At 37.5% G+C, this 22,943-nt stretch overlaps 1 protein-coding gene across 2 annotated transcripts in view; it reads right to left on the bottom strand.

Annotated features, from left to right (window-relative positions):
• Positions 1-427: 427 nt before the first annotated feature.
• Positions 428-22,943, bottom strand: part of CLSTN2 (calsyntenin 2) — a 298,084-nt gene continuing 275,568 nt past the window's right edge. For both annotated transcript variants that reach the window (XM_062005632.1, XM_062005633.1), the window contains exons 10-17: positions 16,017-16,183; positions 12,424-12,572; positions 10,815-11,035; positions 7,833-8,003; positions 6,852-6,997; positions 5,847-5,970; positions 3,332-3,516; positions 428-2,699 (exon numbers count right to left, since the gene is read on the bottom strand). In XM_062005632.1, the coding sequence (XP_061861616.1) occupies positions 2,493-2,699; positions 3,332-3,516; positions 5,847-5,970; positions 6,852-6,997; positions 7,833-8,003; positions 10,815-11,035; positions 12,424-12,572; positions 16,017-16,183 (1,370 nt within the window). In that variant the 3' untranslated portion in view covers positions 428-2,492. The remainder of the gene's footprint in view (positions 2,700-3,331; positions 3,517-5,846; positions 5,971-6,851; positions 6,998-7,832; positions 8,004-10,814; positions 11,036-12,423; positions 12,573-16,016; positions 16,184-22,943) is intronic.

Here is a 22,943-nt window from a genome sequence, read left to right as displayed (position 1 = left end):
TTGCATCTTGTGTAATGTACCAGCGTGACCTGAAAAGATTTACTTCCAGTGACAAAAATCTATTAGATGGAGAAACACGCTGATGAAGACACGAACATATAAAGGAATTAAAATCTGTCAATAAACTTGTAAATTGCTGTTTTCAAATCACTAACATTTGCTGTGATAACAATAATATAATCAGTAATAACAGAAACTTAAAAAGTAATTTAAGTCCAGCTTTAAATCTGAAATTGAGCAGAAAGTTTTGCTGATATGTGCTGATAACAAGAATCAGGAAGAGCCTGCTCCATATCAGTAACAAAAATTAACATTAGGAAGTGATTTAGGCTAGAAAATGGTCTAGTGTAAAGTTTCTATTCAAGATATTAAGAAATTTAATTAGTTAATTTTTAAACATAATTTCAGGAAAAATTTATAGTCTCAGTTCACGAACATAAATTGTATGTATGTGGGCTTGATTCTACAAATATTTTTGTAAGTGTAACACATGTGAGAGACCAGAATAAAAATTAAACAAAACTGCTCACATAAGAAAATTTCTGTCTTGCCAGTTTTAAAAATGTTTTGCACAACAAAAAAGAGCATGAAGATCTCTAATTTTAAAATTAGAGTTCATTTATTTTCTAGTTATTAAACTACAAGGTCTAGTTGCTCTCAATCCTTCCTTGCAGCTATTAGATATAGGAATTAGAATTAAAAGAAGCCCCAATCCAACAAGACATTCTCTGTATTCCAAGACACTCAGGATCTGCTAATAACTTAGTATTGAGGGGGATGGAGTTACTCAAGTTACTTTTTTGCAATATCAACTATTATTCATTAGTGCTTAGGAAGGTGCAGTTGAGGCAAGATTGACTGTTTCTCTGGGAGAAAGGAGAAGACAAAGCAGCTCATTTGAAACAGCAGTTTACAAAGGCAAAAGCAAAAGCCAATGATGAAATTGTAAAGACAAGGAAAAGCTTGGGAAAAAAACCAAACAAGTCACTAGGCAGCATTCATTACCATGCCATTTTGTTTTTATGCACTAGAGCAGTTATCCTTGCAAGTGCTGCATCATTTGATATGCAGAGCATTTGAAGATGCAAAGATAATTAAGGAATGGGGACAAAAAACACACCACACAGACTTATCAACACATTGCACATAGCTTTGTTGTTTTTTTTTTCCTTTTTTCCTTTTTAAACAGTGTTTAATAAAAATATGCTGTGTTACCATAACAAACTAAAATACTCTCTCAGCCTCTTAAGAGTTTAGTTTTTCTTTGCACTTCTTTTGGTTCCAGGCAGGTTTTATTTGTCCTTGTTCTGTTTTATAAAACCTTTTCTCAAAATTAATGGCTTCAGGAAGAAGAAAAAAGGGAGAATTATGAGCACAAAAGAGAGCTGACAGTTGTGTATGTTGTCACTTTCTCTTATGTCGCTCATAGGTGAAGAAATACAGAAGAAATAGGGCACAATGTTTAATAGAATACAGTAAAAAAGGAATTCCAGCTGGCATTCACTAAAACAAAAGGGATATTTTCCTCATGTAAAATCATTTTTTACATCCCAACCATACATAGCTATGGAATAATGGGGTCATCTATTTTCCACTACTTCAGTAAGATACTGCAGCAAGCTAATGATTTTACGAGACAGACGGTTTAAAGCATTGATTTGCTGCAAATCGCTCAATCCATAACTAATGAGTAGCTCTACAGGTTTTCAGTAAATCAATCCCATTAGAATTTACAGTTTGCATAAGATCATATTACTCCATCTGTTGACACAGAATTATTTGTTTTGGTTTTTTAACCTTCAGCAGCCTCTTGTTGTTGTTGTCTTTTTAAACTCTCTTAAGTTTCTACGGGTGAAGCAGATAAAATCCCTGCCTTGAGGGTTCTGACAGTAGACTTGAAAAATATACTGTCCAATTCTACACAGACACACATGCATCCTGTGTCAAGTCCTACATATTTCCTTGTAGAAGACAGTTAAAATCCAAGAAGGCAGGACAAGATGGCAAATGAATTCAGTCTCTGTTACCTGCAGCATTAAAATTTTGCCCCAATTTGAAGGTGGGTTATATTTTGAACTATAAGAGTGTGAAGTCAAATGGCAACTCTTATTTGGACCCACACAAGTAATTCTTCATAACAAGCTGAAATCTCTCCTGTATGAAAAAAATAGCAAAGGCAAAAGCCTCTATGGACTGAGTGACAGGACTTTTGTCACATATCTGCACTACAGAAACAGGAAACTGAGAACTACGCTTGCTAACAGAGCAAGTTTTAGATTATTTTATTACTGATGATGCCAGCACGTTTGCACCATGTTTTCTCTGGGCTTTGTAAGAAAAGGGCCAGTTCTATCATTATCAATTACTTCAAGGAGATCATTTTAGGCAAAACAGTTATAGGCAAGCAGAAGTTCAAATCCTGTGAATGAATTCATTGACTGAAAAAAACATTGTATTGGTTGTTACAAAAGAATATTGTAGCTGGAGGGCTGTTAGTATGGGAGTGTTGAATCATCCCACTCCAACTGCTCTTGCCTGGTGACATTCTGTTTGTCTCTCTTTTGGACGATCACTTCCTCTTCCTCTTCCTCCTCTTCCTCTTCACTTTCATCTGATTCAGCACTAGTTGTGTCGTCCTCCTCATCTTCTATGTCCTCTTCCTCACTGTCCTCTTCTGCCTGGTGAGGCTTCTCATATTTCTACAGTACATTTTTAAAAAAAGAAAGAGAGACAGTAGAAGAAAGGTGCCTTCTTGCCAGCCAATGTCTGTGAGAATGTGAGCACTTATTCCACATTTAGAAACACTAACATGCTGGGGAAATCTGCTTTCCATCATTATGTGAATATTAGGCATCAAATATTATGCAATTCAGTAGCACATATTTAAAATCTACTAATAAACAATATCTTTATTAGTCAAGCTGCTAAAATTTAGCCCTTTGGTGACAGTTTAAACTGCTGATCATTTCCCCTACTTTTAGTGCATTAGTGCTTGCATTAAAAAGTTTTAAAAACAAAGTAACTGTATTATCTTGGGTACCTAGGGTGCACATATGGATGGAGAGAAAGTGGTGTTGTACCCAAGAATTCTTTACTATCCTATTTAATAATTACATATGACATCAAATATTAAATGATCTATTGCATACTATCACAGCGTGTGGAGCTGAAAACTGAGCTGAGGTCCTGAGTGTACATACATAAAACTGTTCTGCTGAGCCTAAACAAGTGTACTCTGAAAGAGGCTTAAAACTCACTGCTGAGTTAGCTACCAGCCCAGACTGTAACTCCTAGTAGCATCACAATCTAATACTATGCCTCAGATATGTACCTCCATGGGGTTGATGGTAATAGTCAGAGCAGAATCATCCCAATCCATTTCATTTTCTTTACTTCCTTCGTTGTCTGCAGAGCTGTGCTGATGAGCTGTTCGAATTCGATAGACCCCCAAGGTTATGATGAAAATGAGTATGCTCACGCAGATTATGATAACGACAGTAGCCGCACTCGGAACAACTGGAACAAGAGGTGGAAAAGGCTTATATTAGTGGAACAAATTCCCTATAAAACACTAAATACATTGTATATTTTTTCCCCTCAGCACCTCTTCCTTTGGATCGGGAATCAGCACATCTGCCACGTGCCTGGAACTACAGAAAGTGTTGACAAGTGCCCACCTACTAAGGCAGAGTATACATGAATGGAGTTTATAATGAGTATTATAAATCATAACTAAAAAGTGAGTATGCTTACCATTTAAGCCACTTTATTACAAAAGACAGTAGTAAACCAGTGCAGAATCGATAAGTTTCAGAATAAGCATTTTTGCTATAGGGTTCAGTTATCTTACCTGCATGTTGTCCCCTTCTGATTACAGCTGAGGCATTAACACCACTTGTGAGAAAACACTATCGTATCAAAGGTTTCAAACATTTGTGCTGTCATTTAAATCTAATTTTCTGGGAAATAAATAGTACATTTACACTCTATTTACCCTGAGAAAGAGCCAAACTTGGGGGGTAGGGGGAGAAGCAAAACAGAACAAGCTGTCCCCTCTAGCTGGGAAATAGGGCAGGACAGGGAATGCAATGATAAGTGCCCTTCATCTGCACACTGAGCTGAGATACGGAAGGCTGACCACCCTGAGAAAGAGCCTGGACATGTTCCTATGCAACCTGAGCTAGGTGAACCTGGTTCTGCAGGGGGGTTGGACTAGATGATCTCTAAAGGTCCCTTCCAACCCCTACCATTCTATGATTACAACCTTCCTGGGAGACTCTGTGGATTCAAGACATTTTTGCTCACTGTTACCCTGCACTCTGAGAAGCCTCTCTGTCTCTAACTAGTCATAGGAAGAAATCCCTCTGAACTACTCCCATATGTGGAGAACTGTAAGTGAAGAAGTGCTCCCATAAGTGGAGAAGTGCTGTCACTTCTGTGTGTACCTTTGTTACCTACGTACTGCAGTTCCAGGAGCTATGTACCTCATTATTGCTTTGCCCTGCCTATAAGAATGGAACTCTGAAATCAGAACAATATTAAAGAAGAACAGACTAGCTTGCAATGGTTCATTTTGTAAAAAAATCAGTTTCATTTTAGTAAAATGTCTGTTTAAGTGTACAGAAAACCACATTAATTTTCTACATATATCTGTATATAGCTACTTATTACTACCTGCTCATTAAATCAGCTTTACTTCTTTACACACATATCATTCAGCTAAAAGGATTTCAGAATCCAGCATTTAAAGACATTCAATTCAATTTAAATTCTGTATTTAATTGCATTGAGTCTGGGGTGGTGGTGACTTTCCAAAGCAACCCTTGTAGTGCTGTGCCTAAAAACATGTATTGATAGCACATCAATGTTTTGGCTACTACTCGTGGAGCATCAAGGCTGTTCTTCCCACATTTATCCCCACCTTCATGACTAGCTGTGAGTGAACAGGATCCTGGGAGGAGATATGGCCAGGACAGTTGACCCAGGCTGACAAAGGAAATGTTCCATACCATATGATGTCAGCTCAGCACTATAAACTCGGAGAGAGGAGCGGGGAGTGGGAGGCATTCATGATTTATTTTTGCGTTCCAAAGCGACCATTATGTCTACCAAAGCTCTGCTTCTTTGGAAGTGGCCTGACATCACTGCTGATGGGAAGTAGGGAGTAACATCTTTATTTGCTTTGCTTCTCACGTGCATGGCTTTGCTATTTCTTTATCAAATTGCTTTTATGTCAACCCATCTTATTTTCTCCCCTCCCTGGCTTGCTGAGGAGAGGGGGGTGATAGAGTGGCCTGGTGGGCAGCTGGCATCCAGCCAGGGTTAAAATACCACATTAATATATACTAACGGCCCCTGCACATGGCTAGGTGGACTTATTTTCTCATCAGAGAGCTTCACACTGGGACAGCAGAACCACCAGAAGCACCACAGCAATTATATCATTAAATACAAACATTTATTCCTTTTACATAGAAAAGGGAGGGCAGAAATTAATATGCCACAGAAATACAGGTATACAAAGACAATATGAGCATAAATATTACCCTTAATTCCATTCAATACTAGAAATACGACATTTTCTCAGTTATGTGGGTCATGGTACATGACATCTAGTGAAGACTTTAAAAGAGGATACCAGTTTCTAATTACAAAGTATCTCCTTGGAAAGAAAGAAGATAATTCAATGTTTGCCTCTTTCGCACCTGTGCTATGTTCTCTGCTGGGTTTCACATGCTGTAAACCATGGGCTTTTTTGTACTTTATTTGTTGTCCAAGCTGAATCACAGGGGAAATACCAATGTACCAGAATCATTATCAGCAATGTCTGTAAAGTTGTCACATACCTGAGTTGTGAACAGCACTTATGCTTCCCTCTGGGTGGTGGACAGATTGGAGAAACTGTGGTTGTACTATCATGTGATTTACATTGTCCATGAGGTTGGAGTTGGAGCTGTGTAGAATATTAACCTGGCACAAGAGAAAAAGAAGAGAGTAAATACTAAAAAAGTGGTCTACATTCAAGCCTGCTGGCTATATACATTACACTGAACTCTGAAGTTCACCAGCAGATAGCAACATTGTTATATAGAACCTAAAGGCCAAGCTATGAAGTAGCACAGAAAAAGATTATTTTTTTGATCTACCTGTCTGGATTAGTAGAATAAAGAAAAAATAAGTCACTAATCAGCTTTTAGGTGTTCCCACAAAGTTAGTGGGAGATTGTTCCCTCTGAAAAAGGTCAGAGACTGTGTCGGACTTGTCGAGTTCAAAATCAAAACAGGAAGAGAGAGTTAAAAGAGGTTTCAGGTTTTCCTGTATCCCTGCTGTCAGAGTGCAGATATCATAGCAGTCCTCTGTCCTATCAATAGTTTTAAGCAAAACCCCCGAATACATCATCAGGGCTTCACAGTGGTACTGTGAAATGAATTTTAAATACAATGCAAATATGTAAAAACTGTCAGAACCAATTATTAAGTTTTGCACCTATTGTTAAGAAGCTCCTGCTCTTTCCTGTAGATACTTGTTTCTAGGCTGGTTAAACTGGTTCTTGAGAATAGCCCCTGAGGCTGTGATCGTGGTGAGGGGTGGGGGGGTAGACGGACAGGAGTAATTGTGCTAGTGGAGTTGAAGAGAAAGGTCATCCCCTTGCACATGCAGCAGCACAGAGACCTTCCACACTGAGGGATGCTCACAGGAGAAGTCATCTTCACATCTGAATAGAATTTGGAATTTTTCCTCTATTTGATTATAGTTAGCAGAGTGCATCAGTCATTTTTACATATTTCAAATGTTACTGAAGAGCTTAGCCTCAGTGCTGGAAGAGAAAACTTGACTAAATGGTTGCTTACCTCCAAATTGAATTCATTGCTAGTGTAACGTCCATTTAGCTCTGAGCACTTGACTCTGAACTTTCTTTCAAAGGTTGTAGAAGTGTGCCAGTTACGATATCGAATCTGCTGAAGAACCTGTTCATAGTTGTGCATGCTGTCCACACCTGAAATGGTGGTAAAGCAGTAATAATCTCAAGGAGATGCTATGTAACAAATGCCATGGACAGAACAGGAGAAATTAAAGTGGGGCCAAGATCAGGGATGTGGCTGAGAGAGTGCAACGGCTCGTCAGGGATGCAGGCTACTACTCCCTACTTGTGTTCCACGTAGGTATGAATGATGTCATGAGGTATGACATCTCCAGGATTCAGATGGATTTTAAATCCTTGGGGGAGCAGGTAAAAGGTAGAGGGGCTCAGGTTATTTTCTCCTCTATCCTGTTCACTGGAGATGAAGGAGGAGTTTGTATGGAAAAATCAGCTAAGTAAACTCCTGGCTGAGAGGCTGGTGCCAGTGGGAAGGCTTTGGGTGCTTTGACAATGGATCCTTCCTTGGGGACTACAGCTTCATAGGATGGGATTCATCTCTCCCATAAAGGCACTGGATTATTTGGGAGTAGACTAGCAAATTTAATAACGAGGTCTTTAAAGTAAGAGACTTGGGGGGTGGGGGGAGAAGCAAAACAGTCCCCTCTAGCTGGGAAGCAGGGCAGGACAGGGAATGCAATGATAAGTGCCCTTCATCTGCACACTGAGCTGAGATACGGAAGGCTGACCACCCTGAGAAAGAGTCTGGATGTGTTCCTATGCAGCCTGATCTAGGTGAACCTGCTTCTACAGGGGGGTTGGACAGCATAACCATAAATCAAAAAGTGACTTTGAGACACAGTATTTCTTGGAATATTTTACATCTAGTACATAGATAATGTTAGTCCCCTTCATTCCCACAATGTAATTGCTCCTGGGAAGAAACAAGAGAAAGTAAAGTCCATGAACATACCATAAATTGAAAATCCTGCTGTGGAATTTGTTGCATCGAGATGTTTTCCTTGAAGCTCCACATGATCTAGTTCTAAACATTCTTGTTCAGGATCTAATTCTGCCCCAATGACCAAAATATCACAGAAGTCCAAGTTGTGGAGCATTTCTTCTGATACCTCTGGCTTATTGGCTGTGAACACACACCATATACCATGAAACAAAGAAGAAAGAAACTAAGATAAATGATCACAGGACAGTTCAGTCATTTTGTTTGTTTTGCATCAGGGCTTTCAATTTTTGCAAAGATGGCTGAATTGGTTTTGCAGCTAATAAATACAGCAAATCAAAAGGGAGGAGGCCTACAAATACCTAGTGAGACAGATAGATAGAAAATATATTGCTCTGTAATAAAAGCCATTCAAGAACAGTCCTGGATGTGGATAACTGAAATTTGATCCTGGAGATAAATTTATGTAAACTGTTCTGGTTTTCAGTACTGTATTGATACCAGGTTGGCATCACACATTCATTCTTTTCTCAGGAAAAAGTTAACTGAAAAACTGCACATCAAATATATCTACGCTTAGATGATTCTCTCAGTTACTCTATGGTCCATGAAGATTTTACATTACAAAGAACACGGGCATCTATCCAAGAGCATGGTATTATCATAAATGGTAGGATCCTGTGTTGTGTCACTTGGAGAAATTGAGTTGTAAACTGACTTTCCTCCAGCACAGAAGATTAAAAAAACCAATTCTGTCACTGCAAAAGGAGTAGCACATCAATTTACTACTTCAGTTCTTTGTTCAACTTAGCACAGAGTGTCTGGCAAGATTGCTTAACCAGCTCCCTGAGGACACTATAGACACCACAACTGTGATCTTGGAACTTGGTGCCCATTTTGTGAGTTTCATTTTAGAGGGTGCTTGGGCAAGGAAGGCACGGACAAAAGTCTTACGCCCTAGATTCTTAACCCCTGCTAAAGTAACTTTGGGTTTCTGAACTCCAAGTACAACTCTAATTTATCCAAAACAAAGCCACCTCCAATCTGTGGAACAGGCAAACCCGAATATTGTTAAGGCTGATGGTTTGGACTACTTCATGGGAAGCTATGAGAAACAGGCAAGAGCTGAGCTGAACAGCAAAGGATGAGCCTGAATTGGTAAGTTTTGTTGCTCTGTCTGTCAGTGTGCAAACAGGAGATGTAGGGACAGGAATTTTAGCTGCTAGGGGTGTTCCACTGATTTCTCTACTGAGGCAGGACAAGCAGCAACACAGAATCAAAGAATCACAGAATCTCAAGGGCTGGAAGGGACCTTGAACACATTGGCATTCTGGGGGCCCTCTGCAGGTAAATAAAGCCTCAGAGCCACAGTCATGCTGTTGCTTGTGGCAACTGTCTGATCTGCTTTGGATGAGAGACAGATCTAACAGGTTCTGTGACTAGAGAATACATGGCACCTTCTCAGTCTTGCCATTTGCATCTCTGCTACTGTCATGATGATCAGGTTATGCAAATTGCCAATAAGTGGAAAAATAGATGTAGGTAGATGTAGGTCAGGTTTTACGGCTGTCTCTGCCATTGTCACATAATGTCTGGGCTGAAAGAAATAATGATTGAAGCTTACAATGTAGGAACTGAGCCTTAGAATTCAATAATCTTTTGCAAAATACAGTTACTCCCGAAGCCAATTATTACCTATCCATTTTAACAACTCATAGGGGATGTACATGTGCTTATGTGACCTGATCTAGGTGAACCTGCTTCTGCAGGGGGGTTGGACTAGATGATCTCTGGAGGTCCCTTCCAACTCTACCATTCTACGATTCTATGATGTAAACGGGAGATGGCACATTAGTATATGATTGACTTTCAAGGAATCAAACAATAGTTTAAGAAATGCTGCTACGCTCCTTTTCAAGGTGAGAGTTGGGCTTTTTAGGGTACAAGGTGCTAAAACAGTAATTATGTCAATAATCATATTGGGAAAAATTGGGATAGAAAAAATTTATGAACTGAACTGGAGGTCAGTAGTTTCTAATTCAGCAAACAGTTTTAAAATTCTGTTAACATGCAGGGACATGGAGTGTCATACATATATTTTGTCTGAAGTGAGGAATAATGACCACTCTGTTCTATGCAAGAATTCTTTTTTTTACATACTGTAAGTGTATGCCATTGATACTATGACATGACAAACTTTCCAGGCTTCAAAGGACAGATGCAGTTTCAGGCAAGTGATAAGTAGCATTATTACAGAGCATGGCTTCAGGGAATCCATGCCTCTATGCTTCCACACCATTGGCAATTTTATCTTTTCAAGAGATGCACATCTACTTGTCGCTTATTCTAGTCCCTCAAATATTGTTTAGAATGATTCCTCAGGTTCCTAAGCTTTTAATTTGCCTTGTAAACATTCAAAAGCAAAATTTCTTTATAGGCAATTATTTTAAACCTTACTTATATTTTTGAACATTCACCTAGTGTCTAATAACACACACATTGCTCAGCATTACAATAAACTGTCATCTCTGAAAAAAAAATCTTTGCAAATTATGACATTGATGTTACATATAGGTGGAAAACTGAGGCACAAGATTTCTTTCTCAAGTATCACTCTTAAATTAGTAGCAGAGCTGAAACCATGAGAACAAACTAAACTTCCAACTATTAGTCAATGAATGCTTTCTGCTTTATCATTACAATTACAAAATTCTGTCATTGAGAAATTCTAATGAAAATATGTTATTCAATGGAATATGTAAAGAGTGGAAAGAAACTGCTCTGAAGCAGGCAAGACACTAAATGGAAAAGTTGATTTTTTTGAAGAACATACTGATCCATCTGTATTTAACACATTTTTCAATGTGTTTCACTGGATATCTCCAGCACAGCATTAGGTGAAGTGACTTTGTTTTTGTCATTTGTTTGCACTATCCTTTAAAAATATGAGGTGTCATGTTACAAAGTGATAACATTTAAAAGAAATCCACAAACCTCTGTCATCTTCTGAGTCCACTGGATGTTCCATTTTAGTGACTGTGCTGACAATCCTGATGTCAGGTAACAAAATAACACCTCTTTCACTTTCAAACTGTGCAGCTGGTCTAGCAAAGTGGTCCATCCCACTTATTGTAATCTTGGGCTCATTGGCCTGAAACACCATTACATACGCATCTATATCTGGGATACTAATGCAGACATCTTCACCAAAACATCTGAAAAATACATTATTCATTATCTGCATGAAACACATTGCACAGCACAGGTGTGTGGCATTTGCACCTCCCAAAATCCACCTGATGGCTCTCACCCTTTTGAATTGTCTCAGGTCAAGCTATTCCATACTTTGATACTGACACACACGTAACCACTTGTGCCACCGTGTACGTAGGTCAGCAGTGGCACTAACAGCTCTGTTCCTCTCATCCCCATTCACAACTACATTAAGTAGGAACACCATAGCAAACAGATTCATGAATAGTTCTGTCTTTAGTAAGTTCACTAGAAGCATAATATTTAGATGTTTAACTGACATTTAACAATCTAGGGAATGGCTAAAAGAATTAAATGAATACAACTCATGTTAGTAAACCTAACATAAAATGCTCAAAGTAATATCTAAAGAACATAATGTGGTTATCTTGTAATGTATGAACAAAAGGGACTAATGATCTATTTCAATTGGACACATTCTGGCACCTCCCAGTATTTACTGTGGGCAAAAGAGATCTACATTAACGTTTTCATCTGAATTAGCAAATGAATTTCCTGACAAACTCCACCTTCATTACAGTGCCAGCCTTGTACCAGTCCTGGAGTGTGCAAACTGGACTGCTTCCAGTGAAACGACATCAGACAATGCTCTCCAAACACTCAGTGTGGTCAGCCCAAAGCACTAGACTAATCCTGGTACTTAGAACTGTACATGCATTTGATGAGAGCTCATAGAACTGATGTTTATTTTCTCTCTCAAGATCCACTTTCTCTGCAAAGTACAATTTGTAACAGTGATGTACCCCAGGGGAGCTGAGGAGTGGCAGATGGCTCTTTGATTATGTAGAACTGTAAACATTATTGTGCAGGTTCTGTCACTACTGTTGCATGAAAATGGGAGGACGTGGATGTCTGTTTAACACCCAACACCAGGACTTCTGTCATGACAGCCATATAAGGACACAGACAGAGACTATTTCAAGCATAGCTACAAATACTGCTCATGCAGATGTTGTTTGTTAGATGTAGTAGGCCTACTTGAAAAAACTCCTGGCTCTAGCTATCTCAGAAGAAACTACAACTTTTTAAAATGAGCAGTAAACTAAGAATATAATAAGTGCAAGTATTGGTCAGTCCAGACTCTATGCTCAGACTATAAACAGAATGAAAGTAAATTACATTAGCAAGTAAAGATTCTTAAAAGGAAAATATCAAAAGAAAACCACAACGTCAGCATTAAAGTAAATGAAGTTAATCCTTTATGAACAATATCATAGAAGTATGATTTTGAGTTGTAATGTAGGAAAAATTTTTCTAACATGTCCAAAGAAAAAAAGCAATTCATTAAAAATATTCCCAATCTAATCAGTTTAGCTGAAGTATAACTTACTGGACTTTAGATGAGACTTTGAGACGTCGTATGCCTGCAGTAGGAAACTGTCTAGAGTTGATGTATGAGACCTTTCGGAGAGCTTGATTTATATTCTCAATGTCATCTCCTTCCATGACAAGGACTGACTGGGAAGGGTTGAAGTGATACTAGAGAAAATGTATATAGTTAGTATATAAAGTATGAGGTACAGAGCATAAAATAAGGCATATTTAAGCAATGTTGCACAGATGTATTTTTAAAATCTAATGATTTGATAAAAACAAATACTTAGTGAGTATTGTTGGCTATGTTGTTCCCTAAAACCTCTACTCAAATCAGTCATCTATTTCCTATCTGAATAACTACTGTGATAATTATTTCTATAGTAAACTAATCCCAAATTGCTCTACTTTCCTCAGCTTTATGAACTTACTGCTGATGAACTTATTAACGTATAGCTGATAATATTTCTGCAGCTTTGGAGTTCAAAACGTTAACTTATTGTCATCATTACTATTACTATGTATTGCTTTTTTAGGTTAAACACATCCCCCATATAAAAATACTGGCTTCAATCAGAGCAGTGTGGAGAAACATTTTTCTTCCTGCTTTCAGTTTGGTTTTACCCTGGGCTACCTTTCTGACATATATTTTAACATGACTGAAAAAAACAATTATTAACATTTGCCTCCTATATCTTCATTAACATCAGACACAATAAAGGAGATTCTCTTCTCTCTCTTTCATGATCAATAAGGCTGTCATGATTTAAGAGGGACCTGTTACTTGCACAAACCACCTGCTTATTTGAGCCATCAAACCCTTGCTAAGTCAATGGCTATTCTTGTAGCCCTGATAATTCTCTAGTCTATTGCATCAAACACAAAACAGTCTTGCCAAATAAGAAACTTTACTATTATATTCACATAGCAAATGATTGATTTTATCTTCTTCATGATTCATTCTGATCTCAATTTTTTTTGGTCTATTAATTTTTTCAGCAAACCATCTGCATTGCAGAGAAAAACAGATTAACCCCCTTGATGTTGCACCCTACTGTTGTCAGCACAAACAATGAAATGCACCCTTCTCTCACATGAAATCCCTTCCCAAAGTTGGATATGGGTTATACAAACATATTTGATCATATAGTCAATTACTGTCTATACTTCCTTACAATGAGAAAGGTAAAAAGCCAAAAGAGCAAACAGACTGTGAAGAACAGAATGAAGCAAAACAGAACACAGAGGACTGGGCTTAAAGCTTGTGCAGGGAGGTCATAACACACTGAAGGGTGCTTTTTAACAGAGGAGTACTAATATGAGTCACAGTCTGTATATGCTTATTTCCTTTCTGTAAGCAAGCTGTACTAGAGAATAAAATTAGCAAAAGGACACTCTAGCTAGCTAGTTAATAGCTCAGCTGCTAGAACAGCTGGAATGCTGCCAAAGGGACCAGAGAAAGCCCAGTCTGAGCCATTTTTGTCCTTCTCATTAAAAAAGGGATAAAAATAGTGACAGTTTAGACTGTTTCTGAGAGTTGTTATAGATATCTGAAAATTAGGTTGCAGACAAGAAAAAGCCCAGCACTGTTGTGTCAAAAATTGTATTAGAGCTGTGTTCCTCTTTCTTATGAGGCTAAAGGTTGAACTTTCAGGAGTCCAAAGCACGCAGCAGAAACACCTTCCAACATCAGTTTGTCAACTCTTAAGTGCCATGTAAGTAACCACACAAAACCTGTCATCTGTACAACTGTCACTCATGCTTGTCTGAGATCTGGGATGTTTATTTTTGACATCGGAGATCCCTTCTCTTTATGAAACTTTTGTTCAAGGTCAGGTGCCAACTGCTCCTCTTTCATCTAAGCTTCTTTCTGCCAGTCCCAATAAGAAATCCTACCATAATCTACCTCTGATCGTTCTTTTCATTTTTGCCTCCTGCTGTTGCACTGACTGTTGAGCATACTGAGAAAGTAAGAATGAAAATAGGACCTTTAAAAAAATGCTGTGCTTCATCTGTATTTTGGAAAAATGTTTGGAAGTTTGGTGTAAGAATGAAAGGCAGTAAACAATCCCTCATTTTCCCACTGCTAGTACAGTAAGGAAGCCAATCACCCATGCTAGAGTGCTGTAAGAGATTTTTTTCCAAGCCCACAAATCAAGACTACCCAACTATTATCAAGTTTCAGAGTGTGACAATAAGAGAGGAATTACTATGCTTTTAAACTCCGTGGACCAAGTGTACACTGCTTTAAATCATGTGAAAACCCAGTAAAGAACTTACTGATAGGCGTATACACTTGTGTTCCAGAAAACCATAGCCTGCTTTTTTTGTATGCATTGTCTTTTAAAAATAGCTTTTACTCATAAGTTTGTCATTTTGCTAAGAGAAGCAACAATTCTTAATGATGCCCTCAGTAGGCTGAAGGAAAATAAGTATTTTGAGGTGTTTCACTCATATATAAAACCAGAGTAGGCAAAATTCCTCCTTATCTTTGCACTTTCAATTTTCAGTTTTACCCTCGTTTTCAGAGAACATATCAGTCCTACATCACTGCAACTAGACAGACATCTGAGTGTATTTCAGGTCAGTCTCCTATCTTGTACAATGAAAAGGTTTAGCTAATAAAATGTAGTACATGGCACTTCCACTGCACGCTCAAAATCAAATGTTACAGCACCATCCTCCTCTCTGCTGAAAAATAACACACTAAAAAACCACCTGTGCAGTTTCACAGGATGCACAGGCTGCAGCTAAAGTATCTTCCCAGTTTGAATTTGAAGGTCATTTCCTTTGGAAGATGGTATCATGATTTGCATGCTAGGAAATAGCTTAACAGTGTGTTTACACGTCAGGCAGAAGAACACCTGCCATCTAAGAATGGTGTCAAGCAAAGGGAAGCTGGCACTGTATCTCATATAAGCATTCTAGAAGTTACACTCAGGGTCCTACATATGCATCCAAAAGAACAGAATTTTTCTTAATGAATGCAAAGCAATCTGGCCACAATGTCTATTGAAACAGCATTTCCCTCTGTCATTCTCCAATCTTAGAAAAAGATATATCAGTAAAGACAGACGTGTGTATAACGAAGATGGATAATGATTTATGTGCAAATGTAACATTTTCGTTTCTTTATTATTTGTATAGTCTAATTTTCATGTCCCATACCCTTTTCCTCTTGGAACACACTATGAATTTCTCAACACTGTTGCAGTGGGACTTCTTTTAGAGTTATCTCTAGATGAAAGATATTCCACTTACTTTTTCCATTGCTTTAAAGCTACTTGAACACAAAATCCAATAATGCCTTTGGAATCATACCTATTTATGTAAAACTACCAATAAACATGAAACCATGACCTGGCAATTCTTATGGCTTCTGAAATATCAGCAGCACCTTGCTTTCTGAGCATCTACCTTTGCAATAATGGAAACATTTTTCTTTGCAGTGTCACAGCTCTTCTACTGTTCTGCCTTTTCTTTGCATGACTATGGGAAATTACATTGCTTCTGGGAGTACATTTGTACTGTGTGTACTCTACCTTGGGCTCTCCACTTCATAAATCAGCTCAAAAGTTTTATCAAAGATGATGTAAGTTCATCTCTCACCTTTATTCCTTGGCCAAGACTCTCGAGAGAATTAATATCCAGACCTTCCTTGCAGGCCTGCAAACAGGAAATCACTTTCTGACTCTCAATTTTGCCTGGCCGAATAGTAAGGCTGGCCAGGCTGCCATGGAAATACTGAGCAAATCTGGGCTTGGTGACTTCACCTCCTGGAAGAAAGAGAACATAAAGTGATTATTGAAACCAATACACAAACCACACATTTAATAGTACACTTTATATTTTAACTAAGTTGAAGTATTTATATGCATTGTAGCCAAGTGCATTTGACATCTCATTTATTGTGACAAGAGGAATTGCTTTGTGAGTTGTTGGGTGGTACTTAGTCTGTCTTTAGGATTCCTGTCAGTGTTTTTCTCGTATTGTATTCAAGTATTTATAAAGCTGTGATAACATACTCTGAGATGAAACACAGCTTCACAAACCCGTGTGCAGGGAAGCACAGCATTTTAGAAAAATTAATTGATGAGATTCTTGAAGTGATCAAACATGAATTTAAAAGAAAGTTTAAGGTATAATGTTTATTTATACAGAAATTGTATTAACAAGTTTTCTTGTATTAACAAGTAATTGTATTAACAAGATCACTTACACAGCCTTCGGCTTTCTCCTCTAAAAAACATACTACCTGAAGTCCTTAACTGTGCTAAGAGTCATGGCTCTGTGTAAGCAAACTGCCACACTCTCTACAAATGGTTGTCTCTAAAGGCATCGGGTATATTCACAATGGTGAATGCAGGCCACTGCACAGCACTATGCTACAAAACTTATATGCTTCCCCTACCCAAAACAGCTCATTTAGTGCCAGATCAGGTCTCGACTCTGTGTATTGCACTAGGCCCTCTAGCTACACTTTATTCAGTCTCACTCTAGGCAGCTTCAAAGAAAGACTGATCTTTAGGAGTTGTCAATAAAACGTGATTACATACTGCCTGCATCAGTGATCATAGCATCTAAATTACTCTTGGGATATCTGGTGATTTACCTATCCTCCTCTTGAAGAATTTTTAGAGCTTGTCTTTCCTGCAAGTGTTAGCTACATCAGTGCCTGTGAATTACTGCATACCTTGAGCCTGAGAGGACTAAGAGCCACGCAACAGTGAAGCCATGCAGACTAATTGGATTAGCAGTTGATAAGCTGTTGTAATTGGTAGATAACTCATCTCTACAGTGTTTTCAGCTTTAGTGTCAAACAACCTATTTCTGCAAGGCAAGCTAGCTCAAGCTTGAAGTTTAACTTAAAGATTTGTGTGTGGATTGGATTTAGGATAGGGATGAAGTGTCAGATTTTCTTTAGGCTGATGTTGTTACCTAAACACCTGAAAAATATAATTTCTAGTCTGTGCAGTATGAGCACTATAAAGAAGACTTGAGTTATTTTATACAGTAAAGAAAATGCATACTGATCTACTGAGAGAAAAAGTGTCTAAGAAGGCTGTTTCTACATAGAAGTAGACGTGCTCTTTTTTGTTAACATTGCAGCACAAACTTTCTTTCTCTTTACCTCAAAGATGCTCAGGGAGAAATAATTTTTCTCTACTCTTTCATTCATTTGTCCATTATACAGAAAACTTTGTCTGGGCAGAATTTTTTAAGGTGTCATAGAAACCTTCATGCATGCAACAGCTAAAGTGCAGGATTAGTTTGTATTGTAATTTCAGCCTTTCAGATACTTGACAATTATTTGGTAAATACTGCAGATGCTGACATTTGTTTACATTATTTTCAAAAGTGCATGTTGCCAAAAATCCAGCAGCACTGTATCTGGACAAAAAAAGGTAAGGTAAAGTAAAAAAGAAAAAAAAGCAAACCTATCCCTAAAAAAGGAGACAAAGAGAGAAAACTGGATAAAAACTTATAGAAGAAGGAAATCACATTGTGCTTTGAAGCCTTGAATAGAATAGAATTCTGAAGACGGTTCCAAGGTTAAAACATCACATTAATCCCAGAGCTTTAAAACTGAGAAACCTAACAGTAGGTCTGCCAGCAGATCTTGCTAGTTATGAGGAGATGCAAAATAAAAAGTAGTCTCAGATAAACTAATGTATTTGAATGTGAAAAGACTCATATAAAATGTATAAAGAACTAGACAAGAAATTAGAACAAAGAAGTCAGTTCTCTGGCTATGGCTGACAGAAATAAGCCGGATAAACCAGTTGAAGTAAAGCTCTAGAGCAACATGACTAGTCTTTACATCCATGAATAGGAATTTTGGGTTTGTATTCTTTCATGGATAGAAATTTGAGGTTTGGATTCTTTTTTAATAATATATATATTTTTTTAATTGGTTGTTCTTTCACTTTGCACTAGTTCTTCTCTGGTGTCATTAACAAAGCACTTGTAAGTACATTGCTGGGACATTTACAGTGTAATTGCCCATGAACCACATCAAATATACTGAATATTCATTGTGCCCAAGCCTCATTTTAACAAATACTTTTGTACAAGGAGGCATTACCATATTGGAGATGTATAACTCTTGTTTAAAGTCATTTGTCCTGTAAGTCATCTGCTCAATCACTAACATAAAATCATGGAAGATGAGTGTTTCCAGGAATAGCTGTTAAAATGCTCTGCAAATACAGGCACTACAAAACCAGCTTACATACTTACCCTGTTTGTAGGACTAAGGCTGAATTTTGTGCAGATATATAGATTGATTTTGGACTGTAAAGGAGGTGATGTAATCTTTGTTCTGAAGATGCTATAAACTGCTATGTAAAAAAAGCAATTCAAGACATCATGACTGGAAAATAGCTGGGACTAGCTTGTCTCATATTGTTTAAGTAGAAAAAAATCTGCAAAACTATGCCTATGGTTACAACAGAGTGATTCAGATTGAGACAACTGCAGTAGAACAGCTGATAGCAGACCCTGAAGGGATGCTGAGGGATGATACAGTCTGTCCCCTAGACAAGAACGGCTGTACTTAATCCATTCTTGAGAATTTCCAGAGCTGTTTTAAACTCTTCTGAAGACAGAGGCCCCCCAAGCAATCCACTCCAATGACCACCGACTCTTAGAGTTGGAAGTTAACTCCTAATAGGGAATAATATGGCTCTGTCCTCCCTATTCCTTTGCCAGGCTAAACAAGGCCTTTGCTTGACATCTTTTAGCTAACACTCTAATCATGATCATCATCTCTTTTGCTTTTCCTGGAACTGCTGCTATTATCTGAAGTACTAGCCATAACCTAGCATCCTTCTCAACATTATGACCTGCTTCTGCAGCGGGGTTGGACTAGATGATCTCTAAAGGTCCCTCCCAACCCTACCATTCTATGATTATGTGTGTTTTACAGAAGACATGCCAGTTGGTCCAGGGCAGTTCCATATAAAAAAAAACCAAGTGCACTTAGAGTGAGAATACTATCTCATACATTATTAGAAAAAATAGGCTGCTAAATAAGTCTTCCATAAGCACCTTTTACCAACATTAAAGACAAAATTATATACCTGCCAATTTTCACCCCAAAGGTGAACAGAAGTCATTATATCTGCCTCTTATCACAGCTGCTTCTAATTGCAGTATGTTGACATTTTGATATTCAACCTCGGCATTTCAGAATCTTCTCAGCTTAGTGGGGTATGTTAGCTTGCTGACGTGTTTCAATTGCCAGTAATTATTACATTGAAAGTGGACAAAATCCAAAGCAGTAACATGGGGAAGCAAACCCCAAAACTCTTGCTAAAATTGAAAGAATGCCCTAAAGCCAATCTGCTATAATTCTGTATTCTAGCTTTGATAAAAGCTATTACTGAGAATATAGTTTTTCAATCTCAGAAAATGCAAGAAGAAAAAAATGTCAGAATAAATTGAAAATCCCCAGCAATTTGCTGGTTTACTTCTGCCTGTATTAGTGTTTTATTTGGTTCTACTGTATTAGCTTGTTTGAATGCTCTCTTTCCTTCTGCAATCTAATATTCTTCAAGTATTTGAGTTCAGCTTGTCAGTGGGTACAAAAGTCTAAAAGTCTTAGCTCCCAAGATCAGATGAGCACAGTACATAACTGTAGCTAATGTTGATAGTAACATTTTTAGAGAAAATCATAATTTAAATACATGTCCTTTGAATTTTACGTCCAATTCTGGGCTCCTCAGTTCAAGAAGTACAGGGAGCTGCTGGTGAGCAAAACTCACCTACCCTCTTCATACTGCACTTTGTCCTCACACAGTAAGAGTTATTCTACTTTGCTGCAGAACTATGTTAGCTCTTTACTGCTAGGAAAGCTCTCAAGAATCTTGAGCTGGAAGGGCAAAGCTAGCTCATTTTTATTGCTAGAGAAGCAGCGAGTTGAACTGAGAGATAAAGTTGAGCCTTGAGGAACACTCTCCTATCCCAGTGGGCCATGTCTACTTCTAACATCTATTCAGGGAAGTAAGAGTTCAGAGACAATGCCAGGGTCACACTTCCCACATTCTCTTCAGTGTCTCTCTTGTTCTGGGAAACACAAGGAAGTGAAATAAAAACTTTGATACAGATTAAACAGGGAACAAGTCACAGACTAAAGTTTAAATTTATCATGCAAGTCTGATAGACTGCACATTTAGTTTGTTTCCCTGTTAGATTCACAAGAACAGCACTGAACTTAAACTGCTCTTTTATTTCACTTGGACAGCTTAAGGTAGAAATAAAAACAAATCTAACTTTTCATAATGGATGCCATAAATGAAGCTATAAAAGTCAGAAAAGAGTTACTCTGGAACTGAAATATTAATAACAGGAAATATTAGTCTCAAGGAAAAGAATTCTCTTTGTATGCCAAAGACTCCTGCATGACATAGCTCCGGGAAAGACAATAAGGAGGTGCAAGCATGAGACTTGCTGCATAAACTCAGGATGAGTAGCAGTATAACTCGTGAAAACACCAGGACTGAAAGAGTCCCTCTTCTCATAACCTGGAGGATTCTCAAATAGCTAGAGAAACAGTAGAACAATTCCCAGTTTCCAGACCAGAATTAAAAATTGTCCAATACAAAGGGGTAAATCCTTCATAGCTGCAGTAGGTTTCCTATTAATGCCAACAGAGTAAATTACAATTCTTCTTGATGTTTTCTGCTTTCCCCTCTAAATACACTCTTCGTGCTCCACACCAGTTCTTATGTTGCCCCACTACACAGTGAGTTACATTTTGCTCTGAGCAAATCAGAACTGGTGTGGTAAAAAAAAAAAATGAATGTTGTTTCTTCTGGTTTATTTAGTTGTTTGAGTTGAGATTGTTTTTCAAATAATTTGACTTTGATAAATGGATACTGTGGACTCAGAAATATAAAATGGTTTAGTAAAGACAGAAAAGAACGTCTTGTCCTTTCTGAAGGAAGAGGTTAGAACTTGTGTTTCTATTCTGTCAGTGATATGATGAAATGAGAAGGAAATAGTCTGAGCAAACAGAACTAGAAACTCCACATACCCTCTTAATGAGGACTCCTTGAACAGCTTATGACACCAAAATCACACAGAATCACTGCATATCTTCACTGAAATAAACTGCAGATGATTGTAAAGCAGTTTTCTAATGCTTTGAAAACATAAAAGTTTATATTGTTCTTACTGGACAAAATGTAGCATCGTAAGTAGACCCAGTTAAGTTTCACTGAATTAACAGTTTGAATTCAATAGATTAGTTTTTTATGCTGAATAATTACAATTTGACAGACTAAAGTAGGGCTGGATCTCATCAACGAAGTGACTTTCCATAATATTCATTTCAAATAGTTTTAAGTGACCAAAACAAAAAACTTGTCAAAATATAAGCTTTACTAAAAGCAATATCTTTAAATCTTGTTTTGTACAGGCATTAAAACCTCACCTTTTTTGCCTGACACATGATAGTTTATCAGAATGTTTAGCATACTTAGCTAATCTCGACATTTTCAGGAGAATGGAAAATTTGTTTGCATTTTTGATGAAGTTCAATTCTCATGCTATTAAAATAGCAATACATGATCTTGCAGTAAATGTCAACAACAGCAATAGACAAAAATTCAGTAGTTTAAATCAGGTGTTTCATTAAAAAAGAAAAATATTTTTCTGAATGGTTATTCATTAAGCCAGTAAATTCTTCTAAGCAAAGGTAAAAAAGTCTGAAAATAATTGGAATTTCCTGTTTAACAGCTTAAATATTAAATATAGTCTGTGGTTTAAATTTATTGTGAGCTTTTGTGAAAAGTTTTAATTTAAATGTTTCTCTTAGCAGACTGAGATAAAGAGACAAAGATGCAAAGCAAACAAGTTTATGCTTATCATATTTAGCTGCTTTGCAGGTGGATGGAATCCACAGATGGAGTTCTGTGGCTAAATTGCCACAGTTTTTGTTATACAATAATTACTACTTCACAGCTCTAGAAACCTGGCATTCACATGATGATTAACATGATTCAGGTGAGGGCTGAGGGAATACAATTCCTTCCACTATTGAGACTTTTAGGAAAAAAAACAACTAAACATTGTTACTAGAAAGGGATGAAAACATAATATATGAAAGAAAGAAGGGATAGAAGTTATACAAATGATGCCCAAAAACATTTGTTGTAGATCTATGCAGAAGAACCAAGACGTAAACATGAAGTATGGGGTTAAAATAAAATTTCCTTATCACAGTTACTAAAAAACACTGATTTTTCAGAATGCAATACTCACTGATTATTCAGTCTATATGGCATTGTCAAATGTCTGTAAAGAACTGAATTTCCATTAATGAATTACATCTGCATTTGTTAACTCCAGAACTTTGATTTTAAAATACTGTACCAAAACCACAGAAGCAAAAAACACAGAACAAACTAAAAAAGAATTCCTGTTATGTCAACTCTTCATGCCAATAAACTAAATTTTTTGCTAAATTTCTGGTTTCTGAAGTTAGACAGGTATTTCACACTATAATTTTAGATTAAAAAAGAAAGGAGTAAC

Source organism: Colius striatus, chromosome 12 (assembly GCF_028858725.1).
Source record: "Colius striatus isolate bColStr4 chromosome 12, bColStr4.1.hap1, whole genome shotgun sequence".
Taxonomy (NCBI): Eukaryota; Metazoa; Chordata; class Aves; order Coliiformes; family Coliidae; genus Colius; species Colius striatus.
This window is presented reverse-complemented; position numbering and strand designations above follow the sequence as displayed.